Source organism: Erithacus rubecula (genome assembly GCF_903797595.1).
Source record: "Erithacus rubecula genome assembly, chromosome: 9".
NCBI classification, from domain to species: Eukaryota; Metazoa; Chordata; class Aves; order Passeriformes; family Muscicapidae; genus Erithacus; species Erithacus rubecula.
In genome coordinates, this window is record NC_136660.1 from 22,734,960 (window position 1) to 22,761,350 (window position 26,391).

General features: G+C 53.5%; 1 protein-coding gene across 1 annotated transcript in view; it reads left to right on the forward strand.

The window, feature by feature from the left end:
* The first annotated feature begins 491 nt into the window (after nt 1-491).
* The window catches only part of TRIM8 (tripartite motif containing 8), a 29,790-nt gene continuing 3,890 nt past the window's right edge, over nt 492-26,391 (forward strand). The window contains exons 1-3 of the mRNA XM_079312447.1: nt 492-1,508; nt 1,797-2,452; nt 25,829-25,924. Coding sequence (XP_079168573.1) covers nt 1,883-2,452; nt 25,829-25,924 — 666 coding nt within the window. The 5' untranslated portion in view covers nt 492-1,508; nt 1,797-1,882. The remainder of the gene's footprint in view (nt 1,509-1,796; nt 2,453-25,828; nt 25,925-26,391) is intronic.

Below are 26,391 nucleotides of genomic sequence, written 5' to 3' on the forward strand. Positions count from 1 at the left end.
CACCGCGGCCGGCTCCCGAGCGGGGCGGGGCGCGCCCGTCCGCACCCCTTTCCCGGTTGATCGATCCCCATGGCCGCCCCGCCCGCCCCCCGCCGCCGCCCCGGTCCCCCGCGCCGGGGCTGAGCCCGAGGCGCCGCCCCCCTTCCCCTCCCCGCTGCGGGTATCCGCGCCCCCACCCGCCTCGCTCCTCGTTCCCCCCCCTCCCCGGCCGCGGCCGCCTCCCCGGGGGCGGCGGGAGGAAGCCGGGGCGTGGGGCTCCGGCGCCCAGGGCGACCCCAAGATGGCTGGAGGCGGCGGGGGCGGGCTCGGGGGGCTGTGCTGAGCGGCCCCGCCGGGACGGGACGGCTCGGCTCGGGCTCGCCTGGCCCCGCAGCCCGTCCGCAGAGCCTCGCTGGGCAGGCGGAGGAGGCGGCTCCCGGGAGCGGGGTTGTTCTGGTGACTTTATTTATAATTTCTTTTTTTCTTTCTTTTTTTATTTTTTAATTTTTTTAATACCCTCTTTTATTTCCCCCCTTTTTATTTTTTTTTTTAAATTTTATTTTTAACGCGCTCCCGGTCTCCGTTCTCAGCCGGGCAGCTCAAGATGGCTGAGAGCTGACTCGGCTCTCCCGGAACCGCTCGCTCCGGCCGGCTCCTCCCGGCTGCCCGCCGCCGCCTCGCCTCTTCCCGGCGGGGCCGCGCCCGGCGAGGCAGCGCTCGGCCGCCGGCTCGGGCACCGGCCGTGCGCCCCGCAGCATTGTTACCGCCGGGGGCTTGCGACCCCCGCGCCGGCCATGAGAGCGGGCTAGCACCGACCCCCCGGGCGCCTTTTTCCCCCCAGCCCTGGTAGGAAGTGGGAGCAGGTTGATTTGGGGTGCGCGGGGCTCAGAACCCCCCGTGGCAAAGCCCGTCCCCTCTCCCATCCCTCCGGGAGCGTTGGAGGAGCTGGGCGGGCTGTGCTGGGCTGGGGTTTGCTCTGAATGACCGAGCTCTCCCATTCAAGACCTCGCAATCTTGAAGCAGGCGAGAGGGCTTTTTTTTCATCTTTTTTTTTTTTTTTTTTTTTTTTTTTTTTTTTTTTTTTTTTTTCCTGTCTTGTCTTTTTTCCCCTCTTTCTTTTTTTTTTCCCCTGCTGCTTCTCCGATTTAGAAGCAAATCTCCGGGGCCGCAGAGAGAATTCGTTTTTCCGCCATCGTCATCGTCGCTATTATTATTATTTTTTTTAATCTTCCTCCTTTTCCCGTTTTGGATCTTAACCCTTTGATCTGTTTCCTTTAAAAGACTCTGATTCCCAACTCCCATCAGGGGGAGAGGGAGGAGAAATATAGGGAAGGGAAAAAAAAGCCCGAGCGAGTCGCTGCCCTCAGCTGTTGGCCAGGTTTGGTGGGGGACAAAAGTCCCTTTAAAATATTGAATGTCAGTTGCAAACCTAAGAAAAGAAAAATCTGATCCGGAGCGCTAAATTTAGGAGCTTTATATGGAACTTGGACTCTGCTGCTGGATTTTGTATGGATTTTTTTCAACCTTTGGTAAGTTTCAGTTCACCTTCTGGGGTAAAAAGGAGCAAATGGCTTTTAGGGATGGTTATGACTTGGGGCTGTAAGTCCGGTAGGATCGTCTTGGGGTTTTTTTAACCGTTTGTGTTGTTTTTTTAACAAAGCGATGGGGATGTTGCGTTTTCTTGCCGGATATTCCTAGAGTGCTGCTCTGTGGTTTATTTTATCCCCGATTTTAAAATCTGCTGCGGTTTATTATTTATGGCGCGTGCTGCGGGGAGGGGGGAGCCTGTCCGTTCACCCTCAGCCTTCCCCTTTCAGGGAGGACAGAGCCCGGCGTCCGCCCCTAGACCGCACTGAGCGACCGAAGCGGCTGGGGGGAAGCGCCGACAGAGCTGCCGGCAGAGATGGCCGAGAATTGGAAGAACTGCTTCGAAGAGGAGCTCATCTGCCCCATTTGCCTGCACGTCTTTGTGGAGCCGGTCCAGCTGCCCTGCAAGCACAACTTCTGCCGGGGCTGCATCGGGGAGGCGTGGGCCAAGGAGTCGGGCTTGGTGCGGTGCCCGGAGTGCAACCAGGCCTACAACCAGAAGCCCAACCTGGAGAAGAACCTGAAGCTCACCAACATCGTGGAGAAGTTCAACTCCCTCAACCTGGAGAAACCCCCCTCGGTCCTGCACTGCGTCTTCTGCCGCCGGGGCCCGCCGCTGCCCGCCCAGAAGATCTGCTTGAGGTGCGAGGCTCCGTGCTGCCAGTCCCACGTCCAGACCCACCTGCAGCAGCCCTCCACGGCCCGGGGGCATCTCCTGGTGGAGGCAGAGGACGTGCGGGCCTGGAGCTGCCCCCAGCACAACGCCTACCGCCTGTACCACTGCGAGGCCGAGCAGGTGGCCGTCTGCCAGTTCTGCTGCTACTACAGCGGGGCCCACCAGGGACACTCGGTCTGCGACGTGGAGATCCGCCGCAATGAGATCCGGGTGAGTCCGACCGTCCTGGACAGCCGGGTTTGCCCAGCCTGGGGAGCACCCAGCCGCCCTCTTCCCTGCCGTGTCAATTCCCCTGTGTTTGTGTAGGACCTACACAAAATACCCATCCTGGCACTGCTCCTCCTTCCGCCCGGGGTTCCCCTGTGGCAGACATGTTGGGTGGCCTCCCAGCCAAGCAGTGACGGAGCCTGTGGGTGCTGGGGGGCTCCCCAGGGGCCTCCCCCCTCTGCTGGGAGGCCTTTGTAGCTGTTGAGCCGTGGGACCTACGGCCCCTTGGTTGTGCTCTCTGCAGGGAAGGGTTGCGGTCTTGGGCCAGGGGCATTTGGAGGGGCCATCTGCCAGGTTTGTGCTGGGCTATGCAGCTGTTTGGAGGAAGGCAGAAGAGCTGCCTGCATCTGAGGTCGAGTCACCCCAAAACTGGGCTTCCTGGGAGGACAAAGCAGCTGCAGGAGCGGACCCTGTCCATTGTAAGGCCTTTGAATGTCAAACTGCCTGCTCTTCCCACTGCCTCCCACTGGGGCCGGTGGCCGCCATCCTCTTCCCCCCCGGCAATGGAAGAGCTTCGTGTCAGAGAGCCATGACGTGTCAGAGACCCGTGACGTCTCACTGGTGGGGATTCAGTCTTGGGGTTTGGCCAAAGAATGTGATTTTTATTAGGAGACACAGGGCTGCCCCTTTCCCTAGAGCAGCCTGGGCTGTTGTGCTGGATTCGAGGGAAAGCGGGTCTGTATTTTGCTCTTGGCCAGGCCATCTGGCAGGAGCTTTCACCCCTGGCTCCCCACCCTCCAGTTCCTGGCGGGCATTTGCCAGCCCTGTGGCCAGCCCTGCCATGACCCTTCTGCCACCTTCCCCCTTTTCAGGGCTGCCCCTCCGCTCCCCCTCCGACCCTTCGAAAGAGGCTCGGCGCTTGTCTGCCGAATAAATATTTAACAATGAATTGAATGGTGATTACTGTAAAATGGGGATGATTTCCTGTGTATTTTAATGTTGCCAAAATGAGTCACCATTTAGCAATAAAAAAAAAAAAAAAAGAAGTCATAAATAAAAATTGCAGTATAATTACTTTCCAATTGGATGGCCAGGCCTGGGAGTGGGGCGGGGGGGAGTGCAGCTCTGTGTAGAGGGGAGCCAGCCTGAGCTCACAGGAAGGTTATTTTCCTCTCCAGGTTTTTTGGGGGAAAACCAGGGACCTCCGCGGAGGTGCCAGCAACTCCACCACACACGCTGGAAGGGGAAAGACCCAGTCAGTCTTTTGGAGAAGCGCTTTTCTGCTTCTATTTATAGGGAGTCATTTTGGTTTCCCTCTGCCAGGGTGGGGAGCCACCTCGGGAGGGCTGTGCAGGACTGGGATGGGGCTCACATGTGCATCTCTCAGGAGCCTTAGCCAGGGACCAAAACTATTTTTCCAGGTCCTTTTCCAGGACACTTTGATCTCATTTATTCCCGCTCTTGCTGCATGTTTTTTTTGTTGTTGCTGCCGTTGTTATGGCTGGATGTTCGCCGCTTCTTGCGGATGCACGCTGCTAATGACCTGGCAGAAATCTGCCACCGGCTAGGTTGGATTTTGGCCCTGGCTTGAAATTTTAGGATATGTGGCCAGACACCAAAAGTGTTAGACGGCTGTATCGTAGAGCCACGGAATTATTTTGTGACCTTGGCCAAATCCCTCGGTACCTCCATCGCCGCGTTATCTTAATTTCCTTTCTCTGTGATGATAAGCTTGTCTCTTCCCGCTGGGCGCGTGGCTCGGTTGGGTGCACGGAGTCTGGGTCAATGAAGGACAGCACCAGGCTGGGGGACCGTGTGCCCAAAGGATCCCTCCTATAGTTGAAGCAGTTCTTCCATGAGGTGTCTAGAGCAGGAATGAGCCCCTGGGAAAAGCACCCAGCAGGTTGCCAGCCCTTGCTCCATGGCTGTGGCTGAAAGCTGCTTGTCGCCAGCCAGCAAGGAAGGTGGCCTCGTCGGCTCCCGAATTAGGGTGCATGAGCTCAGCTGGTGACGGCTTCCCGCCTGCGGGAGCCGGGCCGGGATTCCTGGCTGCTTGCTCACCCTGCAGCGGCCGTGAGCCGCGCTCGGAGCATCCCGGGAAGGATGGACTGGGACTGGGGGGCAGATGAGTAACGCTGGGCTTGGGAGGTCCAGGGGAGGCCCCATTGTGAGAGGTTTGTTCCATGTGTGGCTTGTGTTCAGAAAGCCGTTAATTGAGAAATGAGTCAAAGTTGGGAGGATCAGAGCCCTGACCTTGGTGCAGGGGACTCGCAAGTGTGGGGGTTGCAGCGTTGACTCGCTATGGAGGGGGTGGCCCCCATGGCCAGAAGGAGGGATTGGAGCCTACAAATATGCTCCCCATAAACTCTGCTTTTTTAGTATTTATTCCTCTGGCTGTGCTGCCAGCCTGCCTCAAAGGGCACCTTACCCCTGGTTGCAGACCGGTTTGAAGGGGAAAAGGGGCTGGAAACTCCTTGGGGACAGCACCAATGCTTTGTCAGCTGAGCTGGCAGCTGGGGCAGAAGTGCTCTGTCTGGGAAAGGAGGCTGGAGGTGGGGTCTGCCGGAGGAAAGGGGGTGTCTGTGCAGGGTTTGCCTGAAGCAGAACATGTGCCTGGTGGGTTTGGGAGAAGGAACCCCGCTCAGCATTAGGTGCTGCACAAACCCACAGAGCCCTGGCTCGGAATTACTTGAACTCCACGGTGCAACTGTAATACAAACAGTAAATAAAATATGTGGTTAATCTTTCTTTCGTGGGCGTATAAAGCGCTTACCTCCCCTTCCCCCCGTGAGATGTTTTCTCCTTTGTTTCCTGTTTTTGTAGTGCTTAAAGAGGAGAGGGGGGGAAGAAAAGCCAACAAGGCACCCTCTTTTCCTTTTTTTTATTTTCTTCTTGCCATTTTGTTTGTGTCAAGGTCTCAAAATGCAACATTTTTTCTTCCATCTTTGCCTTTGCTGCCCTAGCCATGTGCCTCCTGTCTGCATGGGAGAGCCTGCTTCTAAGGCTGGAAAAGAAAGTTGCTCCACTGCGAGGTTGATAATGTTGCTTTTTATTTTTTCTCCATCCAAAAAGGGGAAAAATACATTGCTAGGATTGGTGTTTGGGTAAGAAGTCAGCATAGACTCACTTGTGGGGTTATTACCATGGTTGCTCTGTCTTTGTGTGGGACATTGTTGATTGAGGCCAGGTACATCTGAGCTTGCTCAGAGGTTTCCCAGCTGCCTATCCTCAGCTAGAGGTGCCACCAGTGGAAAAGGGCTTGTGTGGAGAGACTCTGCTTCTGTTTTGTTTTGGGGGAAGGACATTGATTTCCCCCCATCCTAGCTTCCTAGAAATCCATTTACGTTCTGAAGACCTCTGGTGGCTTTGAGCATTAAGTGGGTGAAAATGCATTGTGGTGCTGAGACCTGGAGGAAAACATTGGGAATCCTCCTGCAGGTGTATAGGAACAGCATCCAGCATGTCCATGGAGCAGTGCATGTTTAGCAAATCCAGGGGGACAGGGACCAGGCTGCTGAGTCCATCTGCAGCTCAGTTGGTTTGGGCTTTCTTTCTTGGCAGCACCCCACATAAGGCCAACTCAACTACTTTCTAAATTATGAGAATGAGGAAAGGTGAGTGCTTGGTAGGATCCCAGGAGGAGATGGATCTCTAGTCTCTACCAGAAACTCTGGTTCTTTGCCAGCTTTGGCCACCACCAAGTCCTGCTTGGCATCCCCCTGCTGCCATCTGTGCCAGGGATGTTTTGCTGGGACCAAGGGAGTCCCACCAGTGGGGAAGCTTGGTATCAGCTTCACTGCCAGGCTTCTGGCGTGAGCTGCTCTAGGTTGTTTTACTCTGAAACAGGTTTGGTAGCTTGTGATGGACTGGATTTTTACAGGCTTACTTATTTTCCAGATGACTTGTTTATGAGGAGCACGGCACGCAGCTCACTGCAGGCAATGTGAGTGCAAGTGCCCAAATGCTTGAGTGCTAATTTAGCTCTCGTGGCTGTAGGTGGTGTGGCTGGTGCCTGGCAGGCATTTGCTGTGGCACTCTTTGAGCATACCTGGGTCCCCAGACAACTTCTGCAGCAGGTCCTACAGAACAGAAGTTGTGCAGCTTCTTCCTGCGCCCTCCATCTGAACTTCCACCAGCACCCCCAGAGCTGAACTGCCAGCCCAGCCCAAGGGTTAGGTCAGCCTAACCCAGGTCTCGCCTTCCCTGGCTTTGCTTATGCCCTAATTCCTGCCTAGGGGCCTCAGGAATATGGCACTGTGCTCCTAAATGTGGCTGATCATTGTGCCCTGGGATGCTGTCAGTTGGTCAAGCTGCCATGATGAGTACTGACTTCTTGGGCCTTGGGCAGTGGCAGAAATCCCAGCACCCACCTAGCCTAGCTCTGTGCCACTCACCACATCGATCTGTCAGGCTTTGCTGCTCTGTGTTGTCAGGGGCAGCAGATTTCAGTTCAAGCTGTAGCAGCCCGAGCTGCCCTAGAGAGGTCCGGAGGGGCTGAACCACTCTTCTGCAAACCCCTCTGGGTTTGCTGGCCAAGCAGCAGTGGGTATCTTGGCAGTCCCAGGTCGCTGGCTGAACTGGAGCAGTCTCCTGCCTCCGCAGGGTTTGGATTAAGGGCTTTTCCCCGCTGCTTTCCTGCTAAGCTTGAGCATTTTCTGTGCCCTTAGCCCGTCAGGTTGCCAGCAGTTGGTTGCTCCAGACCTGCAGCTGCAAGTCTTTTGTGTAGAGTCAATCTGAGAAGTGACAGCAGAGATGGAGGGTGCTGGGAGGCAGCCTGGTGGGTTGGGTGGGAGGGAGGAGACGTGTGGAGGGGACAGCCTTGGTGAAGGAGTAGGACAGGGGCTGCTGTGGAGAATGCTCTCTTCCCATAGGGGACAGTGCAGTCTGGATGGGAGCTGTCAGAGAGTGAGGTGGGAAGAGGTGAGATAAGGAAAGGTTCACCTGAGGACCTTGAGCTTCTTTGCAAGGAATAGCAACAAAATGTAGCCCAGGCTTACACCCCTGCTCACCAGACTGCCCTGGCCTACCTAGAGCTTCCCACCTTGAAGCACTCCCTCAGCAGTGACTTTGAGTGAGCCCCTGAGATGGAGGTGTTGTGGTCTGGTCTCTGAACTAGGAGGTCTAAGCTCAGCTTGTCTGGTGATAAGGGCATAATGAACTCAGCCCAGACCCTTGTTTAATCTAGATCTATCGTGTGATGCTTATGTGAGCATCATGTGTCTGCTGGCATGGAGGTGATCAGCCTGCTGTTCTCCTCAAGCCCAGGAGCATGATGGAGAGGGAGAAGTAGGAGAGGCATGACCTGCAGTGGGACATCCTGGACTTGTCTCCTCAACCTCGTGCCTCACACGTGGGAGTCTGGGTGAGCCCTTCAAGGAGTGCTCAAGTCCCAGGACTATCCTTCCCTTCTCCCCTCCCCTTGCTCCAACAAAGCACTATTCTCAAGGCCTCCTGTGTGCTCATCCAGACCTGGTCCTGCCAGAGGGGCATCCACAGCCTCTCTGCTGCTTTGGTCTTTGCCTCTGGAGCCAAGGAGTTGCCTCTGTCCCCATCTGAGCGGGAGGAGCAGAAGAGGGGCTGGGGAAGGGGGTGGGAGGAGAAGGCAGATTTCCATGTCTCACAAAGGGCACAAGCGATCAGATTCGTGCAACTGCCCAAGAATAAAGAGGCTCTTACAGTGCTGGCTGCCCTGACCTCTCTCCTCTCTGCTCCAGAGGACAGCGTGTGACCACACAGGGATTTCTTAGCTGTACTTGGGAGGCAGGCAGCGGGTTTTCTATCCCCAGATCTGTCTGCAGCTTGCCTTGCAGCATATTGGCCTATTTTTTGCTCGTTACCTATCTGTTTACTGGAAATCTTGGTACATGGTGATAATTTCTTCTTTTCTTCTCTTTAATTTCATGTAATTGTTTTGGGTTTTTTTTTCAATCTGACACTGAAATGGGGCTGAGAGCAGCACTGCTTCCAGAGCAGGGACAAAAGTAACCAGGAAACACAGGGCAAGAGAGGAGGGATCGACACCGAAACAATGAAATAGCCAAGCAAGGAAAGACTGAATGCTCAATAGCACAAGCCTTTGCAGAAATGCCTGGCTAGTGCAGCATTTTATAATCAGCTTCTGTGCAGGGCTGGCCTGCAACAGTAGTGTGATGGGGGAGGAATGCTTTGAATTAGCTGGATGCCAGAATTAATTCTGTCAGAATTCAAATGTACATGTATGTACGGGTTTATAAATAAACACTTGGAGCGGGATTCTGCTTTGCCACGCAGGCTTCGGGGCAGAATCTGGTCTGGCCTTGCTTTTTTGCTTTTTTTTTTTTTTTTTTTTAAATGCTATGGATCTGGGCTAGATTCTGGTGACTTTGTCAACTTCTTGCATTTATCAACAGCCTGTAGGCTGAGGAGATGCTGGTTGGGTTGAAGTAAGGGGCTGGCATAGAGAGCTCAGAGCTGCTGAGCTTGCTTGCAGTCATAGCCTATTTTCTGCAATGAACCTCTGTTTGCTGGAAGAGAAGGTGAGGCAGATGCTGGGGGTCTGGTGGGAAGATGTGAAATGTGCAGGACCAAGGATGTCCTGCCCTTCCTTTTCCTCCATGGAAGGACAGAGGCAGCCACCCCTCCTTTTCCTGGGAGAGCTACAACCAGCACACTTGGGAATGGGAACAAGAGATGTCTGGTCCCAAATATGGAGGAAGGGATGGTTATTCACAGGCATCAGACTCTGGATGCACGCAAAAGTTTTTACATATGTCCCCCAGATGAACTCAGGGAAGAGGTTCTCAGTCCTGGATCCTTTCTGATAAGGACAGCTTCAGCCTGTTTTCACCAGGGCATCGTGGTTGTCCCTCTTGTGTCTTGTGATTCACTTGTGATGGTAACATGAGCAGAAGTTCCCAGATCAGCACAGTGCCCTGCACTCTGCAGCCGTGCCGTTGCACTCCAAGCACACTCCAAGTCACCCGTTTGCTGGGATGATGTACCAGAACTGTTAAAAAAAACCAACATGAATTAATTTAATTTATCTGTTTCTTCTCTTCCCCCTACCTGTCCTTTTTCAGTTTCTTGCAGTGTGGATGCTTTGATGGGGGGGCTGTCTCTGGAGTGGGCTGTGGAGAGCTGAGCTGTGGATGGCTCCAGATGAGGCAGTTGGCAGGGAGTGATGTTCCGGATGGCTGTGTCTCTCTGAAATATGAGTAAACATTGTCAGAGCAGCCGACTGTATGATCTGGGGCTTTGGGAGGGCTGATCTGCCTTTTCCCTCCACCCATCTCTCCCCGTTGGGATCCCCCATTTGCTCAGCATCACCCAGTTCTCCTGTCCCTGCCCGGGTGACCTGGAAGTTTCATCCTAGAGCTGTAGCTTTGAAGAAAGGGAAAGAAAATCCCACATGTCCTAATGGAGGCAGTGTTTTCCCTTGCCATACGACAGCTTAATCTAAACCCTCATTTGAACCAGTTATTGTGTGGCTTTAAAACCCCGGTCCCTGGAAACTAGTCTCCCACCCCCTTCCCTCCCAGTCAATCCTGGTCGGTGGAGCCGAGCTCCAGGGTTTGGTGCTGGGCCACACGCAGACACAGATCGATCACACTGGGGGGTGGGTTGATATTTCTGTGGCAATGGTTTTTATTGCTGGTTGCGGTTGTTGGGTTGTTGGTAAGTCAGGGGGGGTTGGTGTGCACTGTAATGGGCTTGTGCGTGTGGCAAGGGGAGAGAAAGGGTAATGTGATTGCATCCTTCTGCTCATTATCCTCCTGCTGGAAGGGGGGGCCGCACCGCTCTCCCCGTCTGAATCCATGTGGAGCTGCCGCCTCTGCGGTGGGAGCAGGTTTTCCCTGCAGGTGAACTCCTCTGCGCTCAGACAAAGGGCTGGGGGTGCCGGTGCCTCCCTTTGTTCTTTTCCTGTCCTGGTGCACCCGCCTCTGACGGCAGAAAGCCCCTTGAAGCGTGCCTCTCAAATGGATGGAGCGGAATAAATGTGCTGCGAGGTCTCTGTCCCCCTCCCAGACCCTTTGGGGACAGTGCGGGAGGCGGGTGCTGCGCTCCCCCTTCCCTCTGGTATTGTGCTAGCCCCTTAGTGATGGGGGTGGCCAGATCCAGGAGGGAATTACTGCAGCTCTCCTGCCACAGCTGCACTGTTGTGGCTGGGTAGCTGAGGCCTGCGAGCTCTGTTTTGGTCAGAGGTAGTTTGGTTGTAGGGGATGGGGACAGAGCCTGTCCCCGTCAAGGGAATGGGAGCACATCTGGAGGCTCTTTTCCTGCCCAGCAGGGCATCTGGGTAGGGAACTGGAATTAGTGCCTGGTGTGAAGACCACCCCTTTCCAAATGCATCTCCCGAGCATGTAAGCCCAGCAGGTAAAACTAGGGCCTGTCCTCCAGCTAAGGAATTTGTATCTTTCTACTTAGGACAGGGAATAAAAGAATCATTTTAATCTCTGCAACTACCTGAAGTCTGGATGGGGAAGTCAGGGTATTAACCTAAATTAGAGGTAAGCTGAGGTGGGGAGACCTGCTAGGAGTCAGGAGGTCCATTGGCAGTGTGGGGAAGCAGTCCTGGAGACTGGAGCTTTCTTTGCTGATGATGGTACCTTGCAGAATGTGGACCCTGCTAGCTTCCCCCCATCCAGGCAATTTCTCCCCTGTTCCTCCCCAGGGCTGATTCCTGCTACAATCTATGAATGCACATGGTATTAATCTCCATTTACCAAAGTGCTTTTCAGCAATATGATAAACAATAACAAGATGAAGAAGAAAAACTAAGCCTCCCTTTCTCTTTGCATTAAAACTGCCCACTGAAGCCTTCCTCAGGAAATACTCCTCCTTCCCAAAACATAAGGGCTGGCTTCACAGGAGAGAGAGACAGTAGGCATCTGAAAAGCCAGCCTTCATGTACACGCTGCATTCAGTAACTGTTGACAAAGGCATTTGAGGAAAATCTTGTGCTTCCCAAACAGTGGAGGCTGGGAGCGTCTGTCAGTTCGGGTGGGGGATGGAGGTATCCAGGGGAAAGGGAACCCGTCATCCCATCTCTTCTGGGTCTGGTGGAGGGAGCAGGCATTGACATTTTGAAGGTCAGGCAGAAGTCACGAGCTGGCCCTGTGGCAGCTGTGCTGGCTGGCAGGTAACGGGAAGCCAGCACAAAATCACTACAGCCACCCAGTTTTTCTGTGAGTACAATCTCACCAGGGCATGAGGAGCTACCATTGTTAGTCCTTTCTACTCTAGAAAATGGCAGTGGGTCACAGCTAGAAATGGCTTCTCTGGTTGTACACTGAGTGCTGGTGCTGCTCCCCTAGTCCCTGTGCAGTTCTCAGCACATCCTATGGCATTTGTGTCTACCGCATCCTCTTTGAAAGAGGATAATGAAACTGAAAGAGGGAAGCAGGGCACAGTAGAGGCACCTTGGACTGCCAGGCTTGAGAAAGCAGTGCTGCTCTGCCAGAGACCTGAGGAGCTGGATTTTTGATACAGAAAATGAAACGCCAGGTAGGCAGAGAGTGAAAGACACCTTATGTGAGGATGGAAACTGAGCATCAAATAGGGCTGATGTGAATCAGCAGGACTGGAGTTGTGCAGAGCAGTTCCCCTGGCTCCCTGGGAGGATGGAGCTGACTGGGGTCTGAGCTGTCGAGCTCTGATGGCTGAGTCAAACCTGGAAGATAAATGATACTTCAGGGGCCTGAGATCAATAATGTCAAAGGCTGGTCCGTAATCGGGTGAGATTAAAAAACCAATGACAGGACTTCTCCTTGGAGCAGAAGTCAGCACATTGAAGGAAAGCAGCAGGGTTTGCTCCTTTATAGTTATTCCCTGGCAGTGCCCACATCCAAAATCCACCTTCCCTGGCTGCCCTCTGAAATATCAGTGCCCTTTTCAATCAACATCGACCACATCCTGCAGGTCCCCTGCAGCTGAGCCCTCTTCACTGGTCCCTGTGCAGCTGGTCCAGAGTGCCCCTGTCCTTGAGAGAGTGGCTGAGTTGGAGACAAAAGCAATGTCGTCTGGTGCTGGCCACCAGCCTCTTTCAGTGCCTGGGGGTGAGCTGGGACTACAGGAGATAGAGGAGAGGAGGTGCTGAAGCATCTGAGGAGATCATATTGGTGCTGTGGGTAGCATAACATGCTGTGTTTTGTAAAGATGCTTGGCTTTGGGGAGCATACTGGGGAGAAGAGTTTGAGAAATGAGGGCTGCTGATTACTCTTGCCTTTGGTCCTCAATACATTATTTTTATCTATATTTATCAATTAATGGATACCATGAGTATTTAGCCACCCATGAGCAGGAGACAGGTGAGGTGTATGCTTGTGCTAATTTTGGGGGTGCTGATGTTAGATCTTGTCATAGAAGTGTTTTTTCTCCTGGTTGGGTGCTAAGCAGGGAGCTGTGTCCCCTGGTTGGCAACCACCACAGCCTGGCATGGAGAAAATGGAATTGATTTATTTGCAGAAGCAAATTAAAATGAACTTGAGTCCCTTCTTTTCAGTGCATTCTTAAAGGGCTGCGCAGGGTGCAGGGCAGGGCCGTGCTGTGGCTCCTGTGAAGGGGACTAGGAAATGCAATGTTGCCTCTTTCCTGGGCGCAGAGGCGATTGAAGTAGAAGGGGCCATGTTGTCTCCTGCTGCTGCCCCTTTTACGCACACAAGGAGCTGTAGATGCCGTTTGCCTTTGCCCCGGGCTCCTCTTCCCCTTCCTCCCCACTCCCCCACCCCTTCCCCGCCAGGAAGCCTGGCCTTTGTGTGAAGTGATGCCTCCTGACATCAGCCGGGCGCACGATTTCCTCTGCAGCGGGGAGGGTGAGCGGGCAAGGAGAGGGGTGCCACGTTCCCCAGGGGGTGACCTATGGTCTGGTCTTGCTGGAGCGCAGGGTGACAGCACACCGGGGTGGCTGTGTGCCCATCTGGGATGCTGTGAGGAGGTGGCTGTCCCCACCCTTAGTGGTATGGTGATTCGGTGGAGTTTTGCTTGTGCTATTCTGAAAACACCACACCAGCGTGTTGCTTTTTGCTGCCTAAGACTCTGCTTCAGTGGCATCTTTATGGGACCCCTCGAGGGATGCATTGTTGGGCTTTATGTCGCTGAAGTTTGACCAGCACTGGATGCATCATCTTGCTCTGGGGTTGGCATTGCAGTGCCATGAAGCAAAGGTGGAGGAGTTCAACAGCAAGGCAGGAGCAGGGCTGCACCAGAGCTCTGGGAGCATCCTGCTGTCCATGCAGACACGTCACTTTCGAAAGGGCAGGTTGCAGGTCAGCTGCAAGGCAATTTGCGGGGTGTGGACTCTTGGCTTTTCCTTGGAAAGGGGCTAGTGCAGCACATGGGAATTAGCCAAGTGCCTGCCAACAAGAAGCTGGCTGGCTGGCACCTTGCCAGGAGTTTGGGGGCCTTGCATCACTTTAATTTGAGATGTGTTTACTGGGGAATGGCATTTTGCAGCTGGCTGGCTGGAAACTACAGGTCCCAGCATGCTCCCTCACGTGTCCCCCAGAGGGAGCGTGATACCACGGGGATCTTACTCTCCATGCTTGCCACTTTGGGGTTTTGCTGTAATTGGGAAGGGCTCTTATGCAGCATCGCTGGGCAGAGCCAGGCTGCAAGACATGGGACTGGTCTCTGCCTCCTGTTTTCCTATCCTTCTGCCACCCACTTGCTCAGTGCAAGACCAAGTTGGCCTTTTTATGTCACCAGGCTGGGGAGGGGATCTGGTCCTATTCTTACTCATTTGCAACGTAAATATTTTGGTCCCGAGTACGTTGCTGGGAGCTGGGTGTCACGTTGAGGAGCATGATTCATTCATGCTGTTGCTGCTCCGAGCACAATGAGGCAGCCTTGGGACTGGTCCCAAAGATTTCCTGTGATCGCGGCTGGTGGGGAATTTGGGACGTCACATTCGAGTAAGTCAGCGCCCTTTTTGCACAATTCCTGCAAGCCAGGAGTACTGTGCCATGCCTAGTGTATTCGGGACTCGCCATTCCCAAAATGTGGTTGTTGGGGATGGCTTGCATTTCCAGAGGGAGAAATAATGAAGAGCAAGGCTGAGCTTCAGTTCTTGCCTTGTCCAGCTGCTGGTATGCAGAAAAGGTTACAAGGTGTAGGGCTTTGTGCCTGGTCCCAGCCAGCCTAAGAAATACAGGTACAAAGAAATGCAAGTTGAAAACCTGCTTCACATCAAGGAGACTCATGCAGAGTTTCTTCAGTGGGGCCGGAGCATCCCTGTGTGTTTTAGAGGGATGTGGGACAACCTGAGGTGAGATGCTGGGCAGATGGGCCAGAGCATTGGAATCTGCCCCTCCATCCCACACTTCCACAGGCAGTGCTGTGCTGTCCCACTGTCACTGGTGCAGGAGGGGCTGCACCCTCCACCTCAGGACTGGTTCCCTCTGTCCCCCCATGTGTCACTTTGTCCTCCCCATGCCGCTGAGAGCCAGGTGTGGGCAGCACCTAGATTCGTTCTGGCATCCTTCGTTAGACAGTGTTTGTTCATGCTGCATTTTTCTTTTTGCTGGCTTGTTTGGACACGCACTGGTACATTCACGGCACTCAGGCAGTAACGTGAGTCTCTTTCCCATTAGGAAAGGGGCCAGGATTTGGGGGGGCTGGGAGGGTGGCTTAAGCAGTAGTTTTTGAGATATTTCCTTCTGCTGCCACACCCTGCACGAAAGAGCAATATCCGCGGCTTCAGCTGCTATCGCAAGGCTCTGAACGTCTCTCTTTTAATATAGATTGGTATCATTTTGCATTTTAAAGTAAAAACACGCTGCAAGCTGCAGACAGCTGTCGGTTGGCAGCTTTGTTTGAACATCTGGTATTGCTGGGCTGCTGTTCAGCGCGATCTAACTATGGGATTCATAAAGATTATAATCCGGGCTTTCAGATTCTCAACAACCACCTCACCAAAAAAAAAAAAAAAAAAAAAATTGGTAAGAGAAAAAATCCAGCAGGGAGGCAGTGGAGGGTCCTTGGTGTTCAGCAGACTGTGGTCCTGGTCACTGGGGTGGATGGACTTGCTGTACGTTTCCTTGGCTGCCCACAGGTGCTGACAGGCTGCTTCCAGCCTGCAAAATGCCAGGCACTGGGGAGCTGTAGAAGTGCAAAGTCTTTTTCCCCCTTCTGTTTTTTCCAGCTTGTGTGCTGAATCTGGTCTCATACTCCTCTGGGTGGTGTCTGGCGCTGGTGAGCTGAAGCAGCAGATTCTGCTGTGGCTTTTGGTAGATGTTTGTAACAGTTGTCTGCAGCAAAGGACTTGGTTTCTTTTTCTTTAAAGTAAGTGATGGAGGAGCCAAGGCTCACAGTAAACGTCTTGGCATGTCAAAACCTCATTTCCAAGAGAAATTGAGTCTGCTTTTCTTGAAGCAACTGAAAGGTTGAGATAGCCACCTCTGTAAGCCCCATTCATCCTTCTGTGAGTCAGGCACTTTCCTTGGCACCTTTGAGAATTAAGCGACCTCTAAGCCCCTAACGAGTTTTATAAATCTTGTTAGTTGATCTGCATTTTTGCAAAGCTCTTTGAATCCAGCCTATTGGCGCATAAGTCACCTTGACTTTCTTCAAGGCTTTGACTCCCAATTCACTTTCAGCTCCATTTGTCAGTTGGAGGTGCACAAAAACGTCCCCCTTATCTTTATTAGAGAAAAAAAAAAAAGCTGCCTGGAGAAATGTGGCTGCACTCTAGTTGGTGCAGGCCAGTAATAGAGGTGCATATAAACCTGTTCTGCCCTTGTTTGTGTTGATTTAACTTACCAGTACAAATTAAAATAGCCTTGAGCGGTTGGAAGTTTAACTAAATCAGTTGGGAGGAAAAGAAATAAAATCATGTCCTTTAAATCAAAGAAAGGTTTTATTTCTAGTGCTGCCTGAGTCTGGAGAGCTGTTTTGTGCAGCTGGTCCCCTTGTCTTTGGCTCACCAAATGAGACACTGATGGGGCATGTGGCTGCAGGTCATTTCCAGTGGTCTCATGGCCAGGACATGGGTGCACATAGGTATTACTGCTGCTGCTCTGCTCCTCTGAGTTCCCTGCAAAACCTGTTTATGATTCCAGATCTTCGTGCCAGGCTCCCTCCAGAGCAGAAACTAGAAATCAGGGGAGTGGGAAGCCAAAGGAGCTGTTGTTCAGAGCTCAGGGCTTCTTGTGGCAGGACTCAGTCTGGTGAGTGTGGAGTGGAGGTCTGGGCAGGGGACAGCCTGCTCAGCCTGCAGTGGGAGCAAGGCTGGCTGTGTTTCACCCCTGCAGGGAGAAGGCTCTGAGATCACACAGGCCAGCTGGATCTTGAATCCAAGATGTTTATTTGGAAGGGGAGTGAGGGTTTCTCAATTTTGCAGGGTTTGCAGATGGGGATAGGTTTGCTGCCAAGCAATAGGATGGGTCTTTTCAGGATGGCTCCTTTGTGAGGCAAGCCATTCCCCCAGCCACAGTTTGGGGACAACTGGCTGAGAGCCTGAGATTTTGTCACATTGGGAAGATCGTGGAATTCAACAGAGCTAGACAAGACTGGGACAGCAGCAGATCGAGGCAGGGTTGGGGGTGCTGCCAAAGCCTGTTGAATTTTTTATGGGACTTATGGGAGGAGCGACTGAGAAATGATATATCAGAGCAATAGCGCTTGTGTGAGGAGCAGGACTTTGTGATTCAGCTGAGTTTCAGCACTGAGTGATCTCCCTTTGCAGCCTAGACTGCCGCCACTGGAGCTGGCAGAGCACTTCTGAGAGCCAGCTGGGGGAGATGATCCCACCAAAGACAGACTGCTCTTTTTTTCTGGATGAATTTTTTATCTGTATCTGTGGTTGGGAAGGGGCATATGCATGAAAACAGACATGAGGGAGAAAAGGATGGTAGGGCCCCCCTAATGTCCATATAAATCGATTGAGGCATTTGAGAAACCACAAGCACAGAGTGTGCTGAAGGCAGAAAGGGCAGGACTTATTACATGATCTTTTAGGCTCTGAGAAACTGTGAAATCTGGTGAATCCCACTCAATATAGCTACAGACCCCAGATTTTATTTTCTGGCATGGTGGGATGAAGCACAAGGCAGCGCTGTTCATGGGGACCAGTTGTGCTCCAGGTGTCAGTGTCAGTCTGAGCTCCCAAGTGCCTGGAAACAGTTGCTTAAGGCACTTGGGTCTGGGTGTCTGGAACTTTCTGGATGTTGCAAACCCCTGCACTTCCCCTGCAGTGTCCCAGTGCTGGTGCTGCTGTGTTGGTTACTCAGAGGGCATTTGGTGCTGGGCAGGGCAGGTTTGTGCCAGGGCCTGCAGCCAGAGCCCTGTGGTGGAGATGGCTCAGCAGCAGTGTGAATTTTGGCACTAATTTATAAGCAGTGCTAAACCTGTACATTTGCCCCCTGAAACTGAAAGAGGTGGGGGAAAGAGCTCCTCCTCTGCATCCCTGATGGCAAAGAAGATGCAGACCTTGTCCTTCATGAGCACAGAGCTGAGCCCTGTGACTCTTCCTGGCTCTCCTCACTCCCAGGCCAAGGTGGCCTGCAATGTCCTCCCGCCCAAAGATGGCTGGGCTGGACTGTTGGCCAGTGTTCACACCCAGGCCTGGGTGGGGTTCTCTTCTCCCTCCCTTCCCAGCAGAAAGAAAAGAAATTTCTTGAGTTCCTCACTGCCCTGAGGGCCTGGTTAGGCCTGCATCCCCAACCCCAACCCTCAGAGGTGGTCTTTCCATCTAGGTCCTGCACCACCCAAATGCATCTGCTGTCCCTGTGGCATTGGGACACAGTGTGGGAGCATTTTCACCCATGGGACACTGTCTCTCCTGGCAGATACAGGGCAGGAATTGTTTCTACTGGCCAAAGGCACAGTCACTAGTGAGGTTCCCCAAGGCTCAGTTTTGGGATGAGTCTTGTTTAATATTAGGAAGGTTCTACAGAGAGATCTGGACAGGCTAAAGCAATGGGTCAAGGCCAGTTGTATGAGGTTTAACAAAGTGCTGGATCCTGCACTAGGATCGCAACAACCCCACCCAGTGCTACAGGCTGGGGGGCAGTGGCTGGAAAGCTGGGGATCATGAGCCAGCAGTTGCCCAGGTGGCCAAGAGGAAGGAGGCCAGTGGCATCCTGGCTTGTATAGCAGTGCTGTGGCCAGCAGGACCAGCACTGTAATCATCCCCCTGTACTCAGCACAGTACCTCAAATCTCATGTTCAGTTTTGGACCCCTCGCTACAAGAGAAATACTGAGGTGCTGGAGCAAGTCCAGAGAAGGGCAGCAGAGCTGGTGAGGGACCTGGAGCACAAGTCCTGTGAGGAGTGGCTGAGGGAGCTGGGGGTGTTTAGCCTGGAGAAAAGGAGGCTCGAGGGAACCTTACCACTCTGTACTGCCTGAAAGGAGTGTGTAGCAAGGTGGGGATGAGCCTTTTCTCCCAGACAAGTGACAAGGACCAGCCTCAAGCTGTGCCAGGGAGGGTTCATGTAAGGCATCAGGAAGAATTTTGTCACTAAAAGGAAGGTTAAGCACTAGAATGGGCTGCCCAGGGAGGTTGTGGAGTCACCACCCCTGAAAGTGTTTAATAAATGACTGGACATGGCTGGTAGTGCTAATGGTTTAGTGGACAAGGTGGTGTTCAGTCATAGGTTGAACACAAAGATCTTGGAGGTGTTTTCCAATCTTAATGATTTTATGATTCTATCAGCAAGGCTCGTCTTTGTCCTGTGGAGCCAGCAGCATCAGTCATGACTCGCCTGGCTGCATGCTCGGCATGCAAACTAGCTTCTTGTCCTGGTATTCGTCTTCCTGGTGCATTTCCAGCTCCTTTTTTCCTCTTCTGCACATGTTGTGAATGAGTCTTGAGCCCCAGGTCTAGCAGAGGCAGTTTGCCTTGCTTTCACTGCCTCTTGTTGTGCTTTGCATGGAGGGAGCCTCTGTTTTGAGGAGTGCACCAGCTGTACTGGACACCCAGTATGAGGAAGGTTCCTTCCTCCAGGACTTGCAGGGTGGCTGCTACTGAGGTGATGTGTCTCCATCCACTGGCCTTGTCTCTCTGCTCCTTAATCTCCTTTATCCTCCTTTTCCTCTTGAAGTAAATCTTCATCCCTACTCCAAGGACACTGACAACAGTGGCAGCTGGGCCATGGCTTGGAGTCCAAAAACTATAGGTAGAGCCCCAGCCTCTTTCCCCCATTTGTGTGTGACGCACAGCGTGAAGTAACCCCTGTAGCTGTGATGAGCAGGGGGATGCACGAGGTCCAGGAAGGTGAATTAGCATCCTCATCCTCCTGAAAGTTGCTTTGGGACAAAGAACAGGTCCCCATTTCTTGGCCTCCAGAAATCCTGGCCTGGCAGTTGTGCTGCAGGGATGCCCTGTGCTGGGGTGGGCACAGGGACATGGGGCTGTGCCTGTGGGGTAGTCAGTGGAAATAGGACATGGGTTTAAGCTTGATGATTTCTTCTCCAGGGAAGACTCAGAGGCTGGGCAGCATCTCACAAGGTGATGTGGGCAAGCAGGAGGCATCTTCACCCACTCCAGCATGGGAACCAGGATGGAGAGCTGCTCTTGCAAGAGGCACTGTACATCCTGTTTCCCCAAGCTGGCGCTGATTATTTGGCCTTCAGCCCTTTTCTACAGAGCACCAGCTCTCCTGGTGCTCAGGGTCCCTCAGGGCTGGGGATGGGGTCTCTCGTTCCTGCTCACTGCATGGCTTTTGCTTCCATCCCTTCCTAGCAAGGGCAGCTATTAATATCTCAGGCTGTTCCTCCCCTCTTCCTTCCCCTGTTGAGGATAAATGAGCCTGATCTCTGCACAAGGAGCACCGTGAGAAAAGCCAAAGCCTGGAGCACTGTGTGTGCTCTGGGCTGGCCAGGGGAGGCAAGACCTCGTGCTCTGGCTGCAGACCTTCCCTTCTGCCTGGTGCTTACTGTAAGTGTGTGCAAGATGAAACCCCAACCAGAAAGCATTTCCTTCCTGCCCCTTTAAGTGGATCAACCTCCTGCGAGTGTTGTGAGGGCTGTGGGGAGTTTGAAGGAGTTGGTTTTGCCTGGGTCTGGTCAGCAGGAGGCCACCAGCAGGTGGGAGGGATGCTCCAGGGGGTTTGGGCTGTGGCACTGTGCAGTGCATGATCTCATAATTTGCAATCTCGTTTTTAGGGGCACTAGGGTGCTGTGCCCCAGATGTGCACAGTGTCATGGTTCTGATGTGTTAGCAGGTGGGGTGACACTTTCAGGAGGGATGAAAATAGCTGATTGCGTAGGTTTTTCTCAGAAAACGGTCCAGCTGACAGTGGAGTGGGGCTGGGGAGAGGGAAGCCTGTGTGTGGGAGGCCTGGGGAGGCAAAAGGTTGCACTCGCCTCCTTGGTCCAGGGCTTTTGGTGCATTAAAATTCAGTCACTGTGACTTCAGGCCCGTCTCCAGCAGCGTGCTGGGACATGTGTCTCAATGGGGGCTCTTGATGCCGTCCCTGGGCTGAGCTGCAGGTGTCTGGAGCCATTCCCACTACAGGCATCTGCCCTTTGGGGCTTCCTCGCTCCGGTTCCACCTTCCTCCTCCTCCTCACCCTTCCTGCCCCTCATGCTCCAAGCTGCTCCCTCCGTTCTGGCTTTCCGGTGACTGCAACAATGTCCTTATTCACTGGCTGGCTGGGATTTGGCGGCGAGGGGAAGGCCTGGGAGCCGAGGAGGAGGAAGGAGAGACCAAAGAAGTGAGTGTGCCTGTCCTGGGCCAGCTGGCCAGCTGTGGTTAAAGGTGCTCTGTGGGGCAGCCTGGCTCTCTGTTCCCCCAGTTTCCTACAGGAATATGGGCTGTGCACTCCTGTGGTTTGTCCACCTGCTCTGCTGTAGTACTCTCCAAACCCACAGACAGTTTCAGCTGAATTTATTGGGAATTAGCATCCTGCAAGCATCCCACTGGTCAGTGTGTGGGCACTCGGTTGCTCTTGCAAGGTGAATGGCCCTGAAGGATGCACAGTGCTTACTAGACTTCAGAGAAGCTGCACAGGCTCCATTTGCCCTATGAACACAGTAAGGCTTTTCACTGCTCCAGCTCTTGTTTAAAACCACAACAGCTCTGCAGGTCATGGGGCACCACTCTGCCTCTGGTGAAGCTGCCAGGCTCCTTCCTGATCCTGCTGGGAGTTGGGCAGGGGCTGGTGATCACTTGAGCCCCCAGGGAAGGGGTGCCAGAGGCTCTCCCCTGCCAGCTCTCCCTGGGAGGCACATAAGGGCCCTGACCAGCCTCAGAGAACACAAAACCTTGGGGCATGTCATGGGATTTTGCTGCCCCAATGCTGGCCCCAGGGCAAAGGGCTTCTGGGGGCTGCAGAGGGAGGATGAGGGGAGTGCTGGGCCTCAGGCAGGGCAGGGCCATAATCCACTGTTACTGTGGGCTCAGCAGTGACCACAGGCTTAGCTCTGCCCTTTGGGAGAGCACAGTGTTGAGACCAGCCTAAGACAAGTCAGAGGAGATATCTTGCCTATAGATTGCTCCCTGCCTGGGAGGTCTTGGGTGGGTGTGAGCTCCTTACTACACCCCAGTGCCCCCATTTACAGTGGGGGTTTTCCCAGCTGTTTGAGCTGGACCCGTGTGTGTAACACGTCTGAGGCTTGTGTTGCTGCAGCCATGCAGTGGCTCTTGGATGAGAAGCATTGATGCCCTGTATCATCAGAGCTGTTAAACTCTTTACTATTATTTTCCTGTCTTGTGGCTGCAGGCATTCAGTGTTGCAGAAGTTCTCTGTTGGGACTGCCCTGTCCCCCAGCAGACATATCCCCATGCCCTGCCTGGCAGGGTGGATGTGTCCCATGCTGGGGCAGCACTAGGAGCTGGGGTCAGCACATAGTCTGTGGGGCCTGAGCAGGAGGTGCAGTAAGGTGCAGGTAGGGCAAGTGTGGTTTCCCTGGTAGTGATTTCCTCCCAATAAATGCCATGGGTAGCCATGGTCAGCAAGCCTTCCCCCAGCACAATCCCATGGGAACCAGCTGTGTGCATCCTCTCTGCTGCAAGACCTTGCAGTGCTTGCTTTGCATCCTGCAGAGGTGTCCCTCCAGGCAGTGTTTCACTCCCAGTGCATGACCTTGGTACCCCAAACCCATCTGACTTGCCACAATGGCTGCTCAGGAATCACCCTCCCCTGCCTGCATGGGAGAAGTGCACCCTCATTCCTGAAGGGAAGAGAATAATAATGTCCCCTCCTTGATCCTTATACTTCTGGTGGTCCAGCTCCCTTGCAGGGTTGATGCCCAGGGTGTGTTTGTGGGCTCCCTGTATGGGCTCAGCCCTTTTGTACCCAATGCTTCATTTTTTCCCCTGAGGAGAAGGGACATTATGTTATCTCCTGCAGAGTAAGCTGTTGTCCAGAAACTGTCCCTGTCTTATTGGGGCCTACAGGGTCATGGTGGACCAGCCACTTACCCCAGCAACCAATTAATTTATTAATTAACGAGATGAATTCACTCTCAGCTGGTGTTGGAATAAGAAGCATTTTCAGCACGCGTTTCGCAAACTGGCGACGTGTCTCGGAACAAACTGGGATCAGAGTTGCTCACAGCCTGGGAAGGGTGCCTGTACAGAGGGAGCCTCGGCTCTCCCAGCATCAAGGTCATGCATGAAATATGAGAAATTACCCCGAGAAATTCTGATCCTGGAAGAGGAGGAGTTCATGACTTCAGAAATGCCAGATTTGGGAGGGGATGGAAGGGGAAGGGATATATTTTCCTTTTCAAAATACCTAAGGAATTCAGCCTGTGCTGCATAGACAGTGAGATTTTGCCCCTCAGTGCCAGAAGGGGTAGTTCATACCGTTGTGTCTTGTTAAGGTTTTGTTGCCATGGGTGAAAAGCCCTCCCATTCCACTGCAATCCCAGGCATGTACAGTTTTTAAATCACCCTAAAATCAAGAGAGTGGCTCAAATATGAGGTTTAAAGAAAGCACTGCATGTCCTCTATTCTCTTTGATTTCTATGGCTTTAGGTTGGATTTTGGTCACTTTTTCCAGCTGTGAGGGGATATTAAATTAACTTATATGTATAAAAAGTTATTTTTACATATGTTCATATGTATATTTGTGATTTCACATAATTGCATGATTCCTGGAGTAGAATCAGCCTGTTACAAAACACAAAGGTTGGCAGCTCTGCCACGGCAGCTGCAGGGCGATGGTACGTGCATGTCCGGGGCTGGTCGGTGCCTCCCTTGGGGTCCCTCACACCAGTGGGGCTGGCAGGGTGGCCTCTGTCCTCCTGGCATCTGCCAGTGGTAGGAAACCCTGCTTGCCCTGCAAGAGCATCCTGGCAGCTCTGGGGGGAAGGGCAGTGCAGCCTCGGGTATGTCAGATACCTGATGGGTACAAGAGTGGGATGGGGATTTGGCCTCTGTGCCCAGCGAGCTGTCAGCCTCCCATCCTGTCCTGTGTTTTTTACCCACTCCTGTCCCAGCTGGCAGATGGGGAAGTCAGGCAGAGGATTGGGCTGCTCCTGGGGGCCCAGCTAGACTTGGCCATTCTCCTGGTGGGCTGGTGTGGGATGGCTCTGGCTGTCCGTGGTGGAGATGGTGAATCTGTGGCAGGGAGGGAGGTGGAGGGAAGGGCTCAGTGCAAAGCTCGCTGTGTCCTTTGGCTGCCCAGTGTGGGGCGTGAGCAGCTCAGCCTGCACTGCTCAGCCTGCCCAACTCCCACATTCAACTGGCCTCCTGCAAACAGCACTGTTGGAGAGGCATCTCTTTCTCTGAAGCCCAGGAGCAGCCTTGTTGCCTGCCACTTCTTAGTCCACCTACATGGGTCTGTTGTCTACCTGCTCCACATTTCTGCTTGGTGCTTGACCCAAAATCTGTCTGAGCCCCTAGAGAAGCCCCCAGCACTTCTACATTTAGACCTGGCTGCTGGCACAGAACCTAGGACACAGTTCCTGCCTGCACCCTTGGTTCTTCAAGGTTCAAGCAAATGGTGTTGCACTGTTCAGAGCTCAGTTCCCACTGTGTTAAACCTGGGAGTGGAGCTTCCTGATGCTGCAGCAATACAAATAACAACCATTTTACAATTAAAATGGGATATTTTTAATATTTTTTCAAATCTTATGCTTCCAGTGATGCCCTTGAATGCTGCAGGCCCCTGTGTTTCTTTTCTGTACACACGGACAGCAAATGTCCCCCCGTGGGCTGAGGGTCTGCATTCCTGTACTGCCCCTTGGTCCTGTGTCAGTGGATGTGCTGTCTGTGTGTCTGTCTGCATGTGCCTGGGTGGGTGCACATGCGTGGGCCCCAGGCATGCATGTGGAGTGTGCCTGTGAGTGGGAAGCTGGGTTTTTTTAGCTCCTCGTTATTATTAGTGGTAGGAGCCCAGTGACAGTAAGGCTGGAGGTGCCCGAGACCTTAAGAAAAACAACAGGAGGGAGGAGGCTTCGCATTCCTGCTCCTGAATTGAGTCGGAGGTGACAGCCTTTCCCTGCAATGCAATTAATCCCGGCAGCGCCTCTGCCGCCCTCCCCCTCCCGCCTCGTCCAGGAATTAATTACTTGATTATAAATTCCCGAGTGGCGGTTTATAATAGCAATAATCCCCTCGAAATTCATTCTTGCTGCCGGTTTCTTTCCATCTCGCCCCCGTCGTTGAGTCTCTAACGCCACGTCTCTGTGTTGGGTGAAGCCCTTCTCCTCGCCCCGCTGGCGTCCTGGCTTTTCCCCCCAGTAAACATGAAGGGTGAATATTTGGAGTTGATTTTGAGGGGTGTTTTGGGAAGCCCTGCTCCTGCTCACAGGGATGAAGCCCTTCTCTCATAGGCAGTGTGTTTTTCCTGGCTAGGAATCGTGCAGGAGCGAGGCACTTGTGCTGATAGCTGGGGATAAGGTTTTGTCCCAGTTATTCGGCGCATGGCCCTGCCCCAGCCCCAAGGAGTGGGGCTGGGGGCTGGCAGTGTGGAGGGGGGAGGCCCCATTCCTCCTCACTGTGTCCCTCCAGATTACGCTGACACTGGCTCTGGGGCTTGTCAGGGAGGCAGGGAAGGGAGAATGGATTTGGTGTGGCGTACGGGAGCGCGAGGGAGGTGGTGATGTCTCGCAGGAGCCTGCTGGCGATGGGTGATGGGCCTCAAAATGATGCTGCCTTAGTGGGGGATGAGCCTCTCTGTGTCCCCCCCACAGTCCCCAGGGCTTGGCCCTGACCCACCCCCACTGACTGGGCTGCAGAAAGTTGCCTGAGGTGCTGCCCCCTCCAGGGAACCCAAGCCAGCTGATAACACCGCCCGGCACACACAGCCCCTCTGCCATTTCTGCCGTGGAAATAACCAGGTTTCCAGCTCCACAAGCTGTGCGGGGGCTTTCAGCCTGGCAGTGGCATCCTGCTGGGAAAAAGCACCATCCCTCCTGAACCATGTGGGCAGAGCCAGTGTGGGCAGCACTGATGTTCACTGGCACACGTGGCCGCTGGGCTCTGACGATGCTGCTTTTCCCTGTCTCTGCAGAAGATGCTGATGAAGCAGCAGGACCGCCTGGAGGAGCGGGAGCAGGACATCGAGGAGCAGCTCTACAAGCTGGAATCGGACAAGCGGCTGGTCGAGGTAACCAGTGCTTCACCCTGCCACAGCCAGTCCCAGGGACTGTCACCCTATGGCACAGTGGGGACAAGCTCCTGGGACAGGAGCAGGTGTGCAGGGAGGAGAGGATTAGCTGGACAGACTTCCTGCCTCCATTTCAGTGTCACCAGTCATCATTTTGGGAGACAAAATGTGTTTGGAGCTACTCTGCAGCCTTCTGGGTCCTGAGTTGAGTTGGGATGTGAGGAACAAGGCTGTCCTTAAATATCAGATGGCCCATCCTGTCCTCAGCCTTTCTCAGGACGGGAGTTCTTGTGGTCCTTAAAGCCCTTTGGCCTCCCAGAGCATGAAGGGAAAGGCTCTGGAACATGGAGTGTCTCCAGCCTGGGGTGTGGCTGGGGATGAGGATGAAGATGGGGATAGGGATAGGGGGGATTTTTCAGAGGAGCATACTTCTGTTGGTGGTGCAGCAGGTTGTTCCTTGGCCTTGG